The 13,863-nt window shown below is 42.2% G+C and overlaps 1 protein-coding gene across 2 annotated transcripts in view; it reads left to right on the top strand.

Moving 5' to 3' along the window:
• CTTNBP2NL (CTTNBP2 N-terminal like) overlaps window positions 1-11,116 on the top strand; it is a 53,861-nt gene extending 42,745 nt beyond the window's left edge. For both annotated transcript variants that reach the window (XM_042252468.2, XM_004002327.6), the window contains exons 3-5: window positions 1,728-1,958; window positions 5,500-5,607; window positions 6,820-11,116. In XM_042252468.2, coding sequence (XP_042108402.1) covers window positions 1,728-1,958; window positions 5,500-5,607; window positions 6,820-8,301 — 1,821 coding nt within the window. In that variant the 3' untranslated portion in view covers window positions 8,302-11,116. The remainder of the gene's footprint in view (window positions 1-1,727; window positions 1,959-5,499; window positions 5,608-6,819) is intronic.
• The last annotated feature ends 2,747 nt before the right edge of the window (window positions 11,117-13,863 follow it).

The following is a 13,863-nucleotide window of genomic DNA, read 5'->3' on the forward strand; positions in this document are numbered from 1 at the left end:
TAGTTTTGGAATTGGTCTTGTCTTTCTCCATCCTAAATGGACTTGATTTTGAAATTTTTGAAATTTTACTGAGAATTTTCTTTTTAATTTGGACCTCAAAATAGGATTCTGTCTTTTAATTTACATGCTCACATGTGCACGCATACATACTTGTAATAAGGTTAGGGGGTTAGTTAACAGTAACTTACAGCAACAAATGAGTTTCAAATTTCTAGTATACAGATATTATCCAAATACTCCAATAATGTCATTGCTGAAGATGGTTGTAGTCAAGCCAGAAGTAAAACCCAGGGCTTCTAACTCTGCTTTGAGCATTTGCCAACCGGTACCAATACAAATTTGTAACTCAAGGCTAATTCCTGAGTCTTAAACTTTAACAGTCTCTATTGAAGAAGAAGGCATCACATGTTCAGCACTGAAACCTGTTTCTTTGTCAAAGAAACCCATGTTCACTTTATTTTCTTGAGGGTTTTTGTTCTGTTTTTTAAGCATGGTCATTGGATTGTGTATTTTTCTTTTCAAATGGGTTCCCACTTGTGGGTGGTGGTAGTAAAAATATATATGTAGCTCCTGATAAAATAATTTTTTTAATTGAGAAATGACAATAGTTTTTGTAACTAGATGTCATTTGAAAGCTTAAATTATACAGTACTTTGCTATGACGTTTGAGGAAGTTTCCTCAACCCTCTATGAACAATTCTTTTTTTTTTTTTTTTGTAAAATGTCTTAGGAAACATTTAAATGTCTGTTTACATGATTGTTAATGTCCTTTATTCACCTGCACATAATATATGATGCTCAAATGAAATAGGACTTCAAATTTTTCCTAGCAGGGACAAGAGGGTAGCTTAAGAATCTCCTTCGACTGCCTTCCTGACCATTTGACCTGACTTGGTGCCCAGGACCAAAGCCCTAGGCCAGGCTCCAAGCACCAGTCCACATTCCCCGCTCAAGTTCCCCAAGCCCTGAAGGAGACAGGATGGAGATGAAAGACAGCAGCCGGACGGAGGCTAGAAGAGGGGGTGGAGGGATTCTGTCTGCAGCCCTAGTGCCGAGAGCCTCCACCCTCTTGACCCATCAGCAGTCGAGTGAAGTTCTATGTGGAGAAATCACAACCAGTCCTCGATTATAATGTAGAATTATTTTTAGCATCCTTTACTTACCTATGGTCACCTTGTTAGGTCTCTAAATCTGTAAACTCATAAAGATATTATGTTTACCATATTTTAGAAATGCAAATGCCATAACTCAGCAAGGAAAGATAAGATATACCCATTGGTAATACAAGCATTCATAAGCTGAGGCAGTAAGCATGGCAGTTCAGGTCACAGACTTTAGAGCCAGGCTGCCCAGAGGGGTTTAAATCCCAATTCTGACAACTTGCTAGCGGAGCAACCTGAAGCAAGTCACTTGACCTCTGCATAGTAATTTACTCATCTGCAAAATGGAAATGATAGCACCATTTTAAAAGTCAAAGTAAAACTTAAGGTAATCTGAATCTGAACACTTGGATCAGCATCTAACATGTAATTAGCACTGTATAAGTATTTGTTCTCATTAGTATGCTGTGCCCCTATTCTGATGCTGTATCTATACTTAGATGGCCCATCTGATTTGTAGTCACAGGTTACTTCATACCAACATCACCACCTTTGATGTCTAACTGCTAGCAAATCCCCTCTTCAGTAATATTTGAAAGCAAAATGCTTATTTTCCTTCTTTCCCAGGCCCAACACAGAGATACTTTCATTGAAGAACGCTATGGAAAATACAACATCAGTGATCCTTTAATGGCGCTCCAGAGAGACTTTGAAACCCTGAAAGAGAAGAATGATGGCGAGAAGCAGCCAGTGTGCACGAACCCGCTCTCAGTTCTTAAGATGGTGATGAAACAGTGCAAGAACATGCAGGAGCGCATGCTGTCCCAGCTGGCTGCTGCTGAGAGCCGGCACCGCAAGGTGGGTGACGCTGACACGAGCCCGCAGGCTCCTGTGACAGCTTTCTAAATAGTGCCTGATACTTTTCTGTCAGCTGCCAGGTCTCATGGTAGTTCAACTGGGAGGTCTCACAGGTGTCCAAAAAAAAAAGAAATCAGCTTACCTAGGAGCCAGGGGATAGAAAATGCAGGTTATTCCAAAGGTTAAATTTAGGGAGTATGTCAGACACATTATTTTAGATGACATTCCTTCTTGATACGACACTCCAAAACACTTGGTTTGTTTTTTCAACTCTTGATCACCCAAACTTTGGCAACAAACTGGGGCTTGACCAAGCCTTGTAGCTGAACAGAGTGTTCTCTATTTGCTTACTTAAGTGATAAATAGAAAGATTAATAGGTATTTGGGTATTTGGGGAATGCTGTATCAGAGAGAGAGAATTTACCTGACTGTAAACATACAAGCCAATAGATTATTTTTATTAAATTTCTGGTTTTGAGTTTCATTGCATTTTACCTCTCATGAAACCATAAACAGTCCCTACGGTTGTTTACCTTAAAGCTGTTCTCTATTAGGAATGTGTGTGTGTGTATGTGTGTGTCTGTCTGTCTGTCTCCAGGTCTTACAGCATCTAAGATAGGACCTGTGCTTTCCTCTACCTCATCTCATAGGAATTCTTCTAGTGCTTGTGATTTCATTCCCCGACTTGTCATTTATAGCTCACATTTGGCCTGGAAAAGATGCTTGGCTAGAATATGCATTTTTAAGAACTGTTGGTTTAGATTTATATCAACAAGGTGGGGGGACATCAGTGCATTTAGTAGGAAGTGTTTTATTCAGAAAAAATTGGGTTAGCAGCTGCAGTTTGATAGATCTTCGTTTACTTTATGGTTACCTGCTTTAGAGAGCCATCTGCTTAAAGTGCATCTGACAAAGTGCTTAAGGTCTTAGGTCTTGCCCACAATTTTTCTTTCCCTTCACAGAGTCCAAACAAAAAGCCAGAATGGGAGTTCTTAACCACAAATAGGTCTCAGATGTTCCATGACCCCCCAGAAAATACAGTGAATGCCAGAATTTATGCATTTTATAGAAAATGAATTTTTTTTTCCTATCCTTACTAGAATTCTCAGAGTTCTCCAAGACCCAGAAAAGTTTAACCTCTGGTTTAGACTGAAGTAATCTGAAGACATTTATGCTCCAATTTAAAAGATGTCACTGAGTTAGGGTTAGTTGCCTAAATTTGGGGGCTTTTACATATTATGAGAAAATCTACACAACATCTTTATTTAATAGACAAGCCTGTTTTCCACTTCATACCTAAAGTAATTGAGTGGTACTGAAGGGCTGGCTGGCTATCAAGCCTGTTGAAGTAGTGTTGGGATAATTTATGGTCCTAGGTGATTGGGGAGAAAAAGAGTTAAAAATTTCAAGATTTCCTAATACTATATTTCAGTGTAAGATAGCATTAAATGTTTTAAATCACTGCCTATCTATTCTTAAGTGTTTTATCAAAGCAGAACATTGACTTCATTAGACATCACATAGTACCTAGAGGCTTATAATTAGCATGCATATAGTCCCAGTTTTCCTGAGAGAATTCCAGTTTAAGCCTGGTGCCTTGGCAGAGTTGTTAACGATACCCACTTTGGCTCTTAGACATATTAGTGATTTAAACAGTGAATTACATGGTTACTCTGCTTAGATCAGCCCTGGGATTTCTTTGGAAGGAATGATGCTAAAGCTGAAACTCCGGTACTTTGGCCACCTCATGCGAAGAGGTGACTCACTGGAAAAGACTCTGATGCTGGGAGGGATTGGGGGCAGGAGAAGAAGGGGACGACAGAGGATGAGATGGCTGGATGGCATCACCAACTCAATGGACGCGAGTCTGAGTTAACTCCGGGAGATGGTGATGGACAGGCAGGCCTGGCGTGCTGTGATTCATGGGGTCGCAAAAGGTCGGACACGACTAAGCAACTGAACTGAACTGAGTCTACCTCTTCCCATTCCCTCTCTTCCTCAATATTAGAGACAACCACTTTTCTTCTAATGTGTTATTTTGTTAGCGAACTTCCATATATTTTTTCCATATTTCTAACTAATACATTGCTCTCTCACTTTATCAGATAATTTTAGACACTTATATTTACTTCCTTTTATTATAGATGTGGATTTTTAGCACCCCACTTCCCTTTCCTCTTCACCCTGCCATCTTCCCAAAATAAAAATAATCCTCTTTCCTCACCTTTATTCTCTGTCATATCTGTTATTACCAAATCTGGAGGCTGTCACATTCTGTCTCTTCAGAGTATAAACATCTGGTGTATTCCTGGGCGGTAGATGCCTGGCTGGGCATTCTGTGTACAGGAATCAGGTTGAAGGGACAGGTAACTCTTGAAAATACACACAGCTGGACCTAGTTCCCTTGTCTTCCATCCCACACCTTACCTCTTCTCTGCAGTGTCTGCCACCTGCAGATACCCCTATGTCTTTTGGGTCCTACAGGGCAAAACAGCTTCCTCCCTCATACCAAGTAGCTACCATCCCTCCAGCCTCTTTCTTTCTTCAGAATATTAAAAATTTGTCTGCCAAAGTCTCTCTTTTTAGGGTTTTTTTTTCTTTTCATCCCATTTCTATAATTTTAGACGCCTCTCTGGAAAGGAGAAGCCAAAATCTTTTTTTAACCAGAAGGAAATAAACCAGAATGTTTTCATTTTTGTATTTAAAGAGGAGTCCCAGAAAGTCTTCTTCCTCCATTCATAACAGTTGTTAGTGAAGACAAACGATGAGAAATGGCCATGGGGATGGCAGTGCTCTGGCTTGGGGAGGTCTGGGCCAACCCACCTCTGAATCATGAGCAGAAGCTATGAAGAAATCCATAATTATTGGAATAGTATGCAGTTGTAGGCAGGATTATGTGGGGAAGTGCCCCTTTAAACCTGTACCCTCCTTAAAGTTGGGCTTAATTGCTTGGCACCAGGGTAAGTGGAATGGGTAGACAGTTAATTAAAAGGCCTTCTGAAAAATCTCGACTTCAGATCTCAATAATTAAGCCTTCTCGTATGCAGGATGAAGTCTAGAGAATCTTTTTACTCCTTATCTAACTGTATATAACACGTATATAATAATTAAGCAAGACACAGTTAGGATGTCACCTATTTGAAATGTTTAATTTCAGGCTTCATTCTCTGGTACCTCCAGTGATTTGAGCATCACGGGGAAAGCCTCAGCTTTCAGCTTTCCATGAATCTGCCTTAGTTCACCTGTCCCCTAATCCCAACAAACTTATTAATTCTCTGAAACCTTTTCAGTCCCTATAGCTAATGAGTTCCTCTTTTCTGTTTACATGCCACTTTGTGTGAGGTAAAGTATATATTGTATTTTTTCTAGAACATATCTTTCACCCTTCTAGACAGTGTGCTCTTTGATGGCCCTGACTAAGATTTACTTACTTATTTATCTATGGAATATGATCTTGGATGTTTAGATAGGCACTTACTGTTACATTGTATTCTAAGTGTGAGTCCCTATATTTGGAAATGATTTTTTTAATTCTTTAAAGGTAATCCTAGACCTTGAAGAAGAAAGGCAGAGGCATGCACAGGACACAGCTGAAGGCGATGATGTCACCTACATGCTGGAGAAGGAGCGAGAGCGGCTGACTCAACAGGTAATTAAGGTGGAAGGGCTCAGAGCAGCATTTGCCTAGAGTAGCATTTCCTGAAGATTATTCTGCAGGGTATAAATTGGTGTTACTCAAAAAAAAAGGGCTTTGTGATCAGATAACTCTGGGGATTACTGTATTAAACAAAGTTAAAGAAGCTTCCCTGGTGACTCAGATGGTAAAGAACCTGCCTGCAGTGCAGGAGACCTGGGTTTGATCCCCGGTGTTCATGTTTGATCCAGTGTTCATGCCTGGAGAATCCCATGGACAAGCTACAATCCATGGAGCCACAAAGAGTCAGACACGACTGAGCGACTAACAAACAAAGAGGTTTCTAACTTCAATTGTTTAGACTTTGTAGTATGCCAAAGCATGCTGTGAGTCTTCAAGATTAATATAGGGTAATCTGTGTTTAGCAAATCTATATTTTCATAAAATCTGTTAATATAGATCATTCACTATGGACCATCATTCCATAGAACACACTTTGGGCAACACTAACTTTGAACTCTCAAAACTTTTTTTGACTTAGGACTCCTAGTAAAAAATACATTTTACATCACATACACATATATACATATGCTTGAAACAAAAATCTCATTAAATCATACATAACCCTTACTGCTTATAATACACATTAATATTTTCACTTCTGTTTCATTTGTTCACATCCTTAATGACTCACTAAATGGTTTCCCCATCCATTCATGGGTCTCAGAGTTTGAAAAACACTGACTAATAGGGTTCCTTGAACCCTTTCCCTCTCATTTTGTTCATTAAGTAGGGTTGGGATGATGGTTAAAGCCAATGGCATTTGTGTAGAAAAATGATTCATATGCAGCTACTTATGTTTGTTTGTCTTTAAGACCAGAAAGAATTATTACTGAAGCTTTAAAGGTTTTGTTTTCATCAGCATTCATCACAAAATCCAGTTTATATGGCTTTCTGCTTTCTGTTTTGATTGGTTCTAATCCTCTGAACTTTCCACAGACCTAGAACACAATGACAATTCAGATTCCCACTAATAATCCTGAGACAGTAAGAACTAGAAGTGGCTCCTAAATCATCAAAGCAAGATTAAGTCGTCGTGTGTACATTTTTACGTTAGGTGTTGTAATACTTAAGAAATAGTTGATGTAAGCACATGGCATGTAACAGTTGTCAGTGTCTCTTTGTTTCCTTACTCTAATCCAGATGTGTGGTGGCATTCTTTTGCAGTTGGAATTTGAAAAGTCCCAAGTGAAAAAGTTTGAAAAAGAGCAGAAGAAACTCTCCAGTCAGCTGGAAGAGGAGCGCTCCCGCCACAAGCAGCTGTCCTCCATGCTGGTCCGTGAGTGCAAGAAGGCCACCAGCAAGGCCGCGGAGGAAGGCCAGAAGGCAGGAGAGCTGAGCCTGAAACTGGAGAAGGAGAAGAGCCGAGTGAGCAAGCTGGAGGAAGAGCTGGCCGCCGAGAGGAAGCGGGGCTTGCAGACGGAGGCCCAGGTGGAGAAGCAGTTATCTGAGTTTGACATTGAAAGGGAACAACTAAGAGCAAAGCTGAACCGAGAAGAGAACCGGACCAGAACTCTGAAAGAAGAAATGGAGAGTTTGAAGAAGGTGGTGAAGAATCTAGAGGCTTTGCACCAGCAAAGTGGCCCCAGCGAGCAAGTGAAGAAACCAGTAACCGTGTCTAAAGGCACGGCAACTGAGCCACCCGTGCTAGTGTCTGTGTTTTGCCAAACAGAGAGTTTTCAGGCAGAGAAGACACATGGGGGCAGCACAGCCAGGGTGACGGCCAGCGAGCTGCCTGGTCCCACCGCTCCCGCTTACTCTTACGCAAAAACCAATGGACATTTTGACCCAGAAATGCAGACTACCAAGGAGTTGATTGCAGGCAGCAATGCAGAAAACCAAGTGCCTCCACGAGAGAAGCCTGTGGAACTGGCCCAAGAAAAAGCAGTGGAGAACGGCGGGTGTCCTGTGGGAATGGAGACACCAGGCCCAGCGCCTAGTCATCTGCCTTCCAGCGGGAGCTCACCATCTCCCAGCAGCACTGCCTCTTCCTCTCTCACCTCCTCTCCTTGCTCGTCACCAGTACTAACTAAGCGCTTATTGGGGTCATCAGCTAGCAGCCCTGGCTACCAGTCATCCTACCAAGTAGGGATCAACCAGCGGTTCCATGCAGCTCGGCACAAATTTCAGTCCCAAGCAGATCAGGACCAACAAGCCAGCGGGCTGCAGAGCCCTCCATCCAGGGATCTGTCCCCTACCCTCATAGACAACTCTGCTGCCAAGCAGCTGGCCCGAAACACGGTCACTCAGGTGCTCTCCAGATTCACTAACCAACAAGGACCGATAAAGCCCGTGTCTCCTAACAGCTCTCCCTTTGGCACAGACTACCGAAATCTGGCCAGCACTGCCAATGCGAGAGGTGACACCAGCCATTCACCTACTCCAGGAAAAGTGTCCAGTCCTCTGAGCCCCCTGTCTCCAGGGATCAAGTCCCCCACCATCCCCAGAGCTGAGAGAGGAAACCCTCCACCCATCCCACCCAAAAAGCCTGGCCTCACTCCCTCTCCATCCACTACCACGCCCCTGACCAAAGCTCACTCCCAGGCATCCTCTTTGACCACTGCAGAAGACCTTGGCAGCAGCTGCTCTTCTAATGCTGTTGTTGCCAATGGCAAGGATGTTGAGATACTTTTGCCTACCAACAGCTAGTGCCTAGGAGGGAGTCTCTGCGTTTGACATTCCATCAGATTTCGTCCAGGAGCTCAAGAGTCAAACCATTGAGTCAGATCATGTTATTTATTTTGATCTTAGCTGAAACCGTCTTATAATACATTTAGTGTATTTCACCTTTTTGTATTTTATAAGTAGAAACTAAGTGGTTTGGAATTTTATGATTCCCATCTTTGTGCTAAAGCTAGAAGGGCACCTCAGAGACACCTAAGCTTCACAGTCACCATCATGTTATGATGGAGAAAGCTAACTGAGTACCAGGTGGTGATTTGCTGTCTGTCTGGAGACTCAAATCACTCAACACTCATTTTGAATTATGCGGAAGTGGTTCATGCAGATTTTTTTATTCCAGATGAACATGTTTTAAAAGTGCCTGAAATTAGACTGCCATATGAATGTGATTCTGCAGCAAAAGCACAGAATGGATCATTTAACTGCAAAAAAAAAAAAAAAGAGATCCTCTGTGAATTCTGAATGTTAAAAACCAACACTGCTTTAATCCTTTTACTGTTTTAATACAAGCTTTGTGTTCAGAAATAAGGCTGCATAAGTAGAATGGGAATGCTAAAGGTGAATGAAAACTCACCACAAAGTGAGCTTTATAGAGCCCTTGAAAACCCTCCTGAACATTAAGCAGTTGGGGTGCTGATTTTCTTGTACTTTGGAAAAATTTCATCACTCCCAGTTTCCTGCATAAGTTCTTGAATAGAATGAAATCACATCTCCTTCAAAAATGTCTTCAGGCATCTACTGTTTTGTAAGGAACTTGTTGCTATTACTTGAATAGGAAATGGTTACTCATTCTGTGTAAAAGTTTTGCAACAGAATGAGATCTTTATTCTGTAATCCAAAAGCAATAACTTAAAGTTCACCGTCTTTGTAATATTATGTCAGAATTATACAGGTTTTAGCCAGTTGTTCTACACTTATTCTCCAAGCTGCCAGCACTTGGTGTCCCTATCTGTGGAGCCAAACTAACTTTTACCTAAATGAAAGTATACATATATCTGTATAAATACACACCCCTTTACGTGTTTAACATACACACACTTAAACACATAAATATTAGTGTGATTGTATCTTTGGAGTTTGCAATATAGTGTAAAGGATGAGTAGAAATGCATGTTAAGATTACCTACCAAAGCAACTAGATGTAGCTGGGACCCAATCAAAGAAAGAATCTCGTCCATGGGGAGGGGGAAATTTCACATGAAATCAGGTCCATCATGAAGACAAGGCCAAACCAACCCAGTGTCACAAAGTTCAACTGGTCATATAAATGAGAAAAATCAGTCACTCACTCAAATGACGTATAACAGCTGGGAGCAGTGAGAGCCCTAGTAAAGTGAAGTGCCCATGCCCCGCTGAAAAGGGCACGTCCTGTGCCGCTTCAGCTGCTTGTTGCTACGCAAGAATGCTAGACCAGGGTTACCAGCTCCTAAGATTTTTATGAAATCCAAATTTTCATGAGAAGCATTCTCATTTTTAAATATCAAGAACTGATCAAAATATTTTTAAAATACTGCTAAACATTTCTGCAGCTGGATTTAGCTCACAAGCTGCCAAGCTGCAGCCTTTTTAATTCTAGAAACTTCTGTCATTTCCATCACAGTGAGTTTGTGTGGGCAAAAGCCTCCAAACTTTCCAATTTGTTGGCTAGCACAACCAACAAACTCCCTAGAGTATAATGACTGTCCACCTCAGACATGGTGGTTACCTGATTTTGTGTCCACAAGGATGGAGAGATCTCACATACATTGTTCTAGTCAACACTTAGCCAGCAGCCAGGGCTTCCCTGGTGGCTCAGTTGGTAAAGAATCTGTCTGCAATGCTGGAGACCTGGGTTCAATCCCTGGGTTGGGAAGATCCCCTGGAGGAGGGCATGGCAACCTACTCCAGTATTCTTGCCTGGAGAATCCCCTTGGACAGAAGTGCCTGGTGGGCTACAGTCCATGGGGTCACAAAGAGTCGGACTCAACTGAGTGACTAAGAACACAGCACGACCTGTTATGATTTAAACCTATTTCCTCATAACCCAATATGAGTTGATGGGAGGAAAGCAGGTGATGGAAATCAAGATGAATCACTCTGGAGTACACTGGTGTCTGCACAGCTTATGGTTTGACTAAAGCCAATGCATCAAGGAAAAATGAAAATACTGGTAATGCCCTAGCATGTCTACCAAATGATAAAGAGGTTATCTTAAACTTCCCAGAGCAGTCATGCATTAAAGTTTATTCTCGTGGATTGTCACATGAACTGGAACTTCTCTAAACAGGAGGGGGGCTATAGTCCCAGAGTATTGTTACCTCTCTTGCTTTAAATGGTAATCTTACAAGTTGCATTGTGCTCTTCTTTTGTTTTGGCATAGATATATATATATAGAGAGAGAGATACTATAAGGAAGTTTATTTCTTAGAAAGTGCACTGAATAATGTATTACTTTTACAGTGTAATATGGGGGTGGGGAAGTGCAAAAGAAATGTGTATTTTTGCTAGTTGCCTATCTTCTGAGATAAACAAGCACAATACTGCAATGGATCAAATAATCCAATTAGGTATTATAGATTAGTATTTAAGTTTGCCGTAGACTGTGTGTGTGCTAAGTGAAAGTTCCATGATTCCCAGTTCTGGTCTTAACCCATGTTGCGAGAGCTGTTCCTGGCCAACAGATCATAATGATGTGCAGCACATAGCGCAAGCACTAGTCATTAACACCTGTAAAACCAAATGTACCGTGCAGAAGTCTTCATCCATTTTTATAGCAGACTACATTAAAACAACTTAAACCATACTGTCTGGGCAGAAGCAGTCTTGTTTGTACCAAGTGGAGAATGCTGCACAGCAGGGCCCATTTTGTTGGGGGAGGAGCAGATTGGGAAAAAGGGACCACTGGCTCCTGGCTTCAAAAAGAGCAAACGAAGATACACGACCCATCCAGGTTAGACCCCAAAAGGACATGGGACATTGGTTTTCCTTAGAATCTTGAAGCTGAGAGAAGCCTTCACAATAGTCCAGTCTATAATTTTTAAATCATTTGGGGGTTCTGGACCTTTTGAGAATCTTAAGAATAGCTGGACGCTGTCCCCATAAAAATGTATATGCTTATGTGCAAAATTCAGTTGATGGCTTCATGGCGTCCAGAGACCCTAAAGCCATCCCTAAATCCTGTCCAGTAAGATAAGAACGCCTGATCTTGTCCAGCCCTCTCATTTCACAGATGACTCATGACTCTGGTCTTGGTCCAATGCTATTGCTGCTACGCTGTTAGCAAATGCAAGTGTAGCCAGATAAGAGCATTTGAAAATCCTTTGATGTACAAAAGATGTTCACACAGTGTGGTTGTTTACATATCTACATTCCTAGCATTTAAGCCAATTACTGGTTATATCCATTTTTCAGCAAGTACTACCTGGGTCGAGAAGATCCCCTGGAGGAGGACATGGCAACCCCCTCCAGTGTTCTTGCCTGGAGAATCCCATGGACCAGGGAGCCTGGCAGGCTACAGTCTGTAGGGTCGCAAAGAGTCAGACATAACTGAAGCGACTTAGTACACATATGTAACTTATAAAGAGTACTTCTGATGCTTGGCTCTTGAAACAGAATTTCAAATGTCTTTTGAAAAATGCATCACAGGTAGGAAATGAGCATCATTTGTTCCAAAAGAATAATTTTAGTTGCTATAAAACTAGTTGAGAAAACCTGAGAGCCTGTCCACCCATTTGCTCACATATCAATGGCCAGTTTACTGGTAAAAGCAAAGGAAGAGAAAGGACACTGGGGTACTGGTTCTCAAACTTGTGTTGTACTCACAGGAATCCTGCTAAAAATAAAGATTCCTGGGGACTGGGCCTGAGGGCCAGCTGATGCAGGTGATTTGAAGATCACATTTTGAGAAATAGTTCCTCATAACCCTCACTTGTTCTTTCACAAGAACTCACTTGCCTCTAACAGAAGGAAATGACTTAAAGCTCTGGAATCTGTCTTGCAAGAATGTCAGTGGTATTCGAAGTCAAGAGTGCCTGCTTGGATTCCAAGGACCATGTTAATGATTTCACTCACATCTTCCCTTAGTAATTTGCACAAGGGTGCTGCAAAGTGTTATCCCTGGTGTACACATGAGGTAGTGGTGAATACCAGAGGTTTGTACCGGGCACCTTAGTAGGTGATAGGGCTGGACTGAAAACCCAGTGCTTTGCTGCTTCCACTACCTGTTTCCCAAATGAGAATCTCCTGAGTCACTCATTATGCCAGTTCCAGGCCCCTCCCCATAGAGATTCCAATCAGTGGACCAAAGGTGGAGCTCAAGTTAAGTGTCTGGGCTGCTGCTTAGCATGAGGCAGGTTTATACCTCGCAGGACACCATGCTGCTGCTTTACCACCCTAACCTAGAGGCATTTATCAGCTCAGGTAAGTGGAACAAAAAACATGAATTCCCCTCAAGCAACTGAGATCTCTTATATAATTAAGATAGAGACAGAAACCAACATAGCTATTAGAGAAAAACCTCAAGGTACTCACAGTCCAGTTGGGGGACACACAATGTTATAAAAAGAGACTAGAGACAATAATGCAGGTGGGGTGGAAATGCCATATAGGGTCACTAAAGGTGGTCCTAGCAAAAATAGCTGCTTGTGGGCGGAAACAGTTAACTAGAGAAGAAGCAAATGCCTTTTCTCCTCTCTCCAAAGCATTATTTACCTGGACTTCCACACCATCTCCCTGTGTTTCCAATATGTTTCAGTTGGCTTGTCTTGGTCTTCGGATGAAAGCTAAGTCCTGTTTCAGAGAGACTGACAGAGCTCCCAGGCCACAGCAGTCTGCAAAAACATTATCAAGTAACCTGTAGAGAAGACCTAGGAATGTGTAAAAGCCATGCTGAGAAAGGACCTTCTGCCAAAATACCACATTACCCATAAATGTCCCCTCCTACCCTGTAAGTCTCCATAAGCAAAAGGGGAATGACAAGGTTTGAATAGAATCCAGTGGGTCCTGGGATACCTGCAAGTGACTGCTTCCCTTGGAGGGATATGAAAGCAGTTTCTCCTTTTGTCCCAGTGGTGTGAACGACTGTGCTGCTGTTAAGACTGGAGGGGCACTGGGAAGGTCGCGTGGCTCTGCCCACACCACTGTGAAATGGCTGGCTTGGAAAAATTACTGGGAAGTGTAGCAGCAAGACTGGCCTTCTCCCTGGGGAGTCACCTACTTAATCTGACAAGAGTCCTACTAATTAACTCAGCATGGTAAACACGCAGGTCCCCCTTCAGGAATGAAGGATTTATTTTCCTAGCTGCAGGAAATGCTGACAGGAAACAGCTCTTGGCTGTAAGCCCTTTGGAAAGCAATTTGACACCAAGGTCACATCTCCTTTCATGGGCAGTCCACATCCAAAGACTGATATGGAGCATAAAGACCTGGCCCCCTTGTCCCAAATCAAGAGAGCTCTGAAGGGTCATCCGAGCTTCTAAACTCCCTGTAGAGCTAAGTCCTCTGTTGAGACTGCCGCAGCTCAACTGTCCCCACCTCTTCTTTTTCCTCCCT

The sequence above is a fragment of the Ovis aries genome, chromosome 1 (assembly GCF_016772045.2).
Source record: "Ovis aries strain OAR_USU_Benz2616 breed Rambouillet chromosome 1, ARS-UI_Ramb_v3.0, whole genome shotgun sequence".
NCBI classification, from domain to species: domain Eukaryota; kingdom Metazoa; phylum Chordata; class Mammalia; order Artiodactyla; family Bovidae; genus Ovis; species Ovis aries.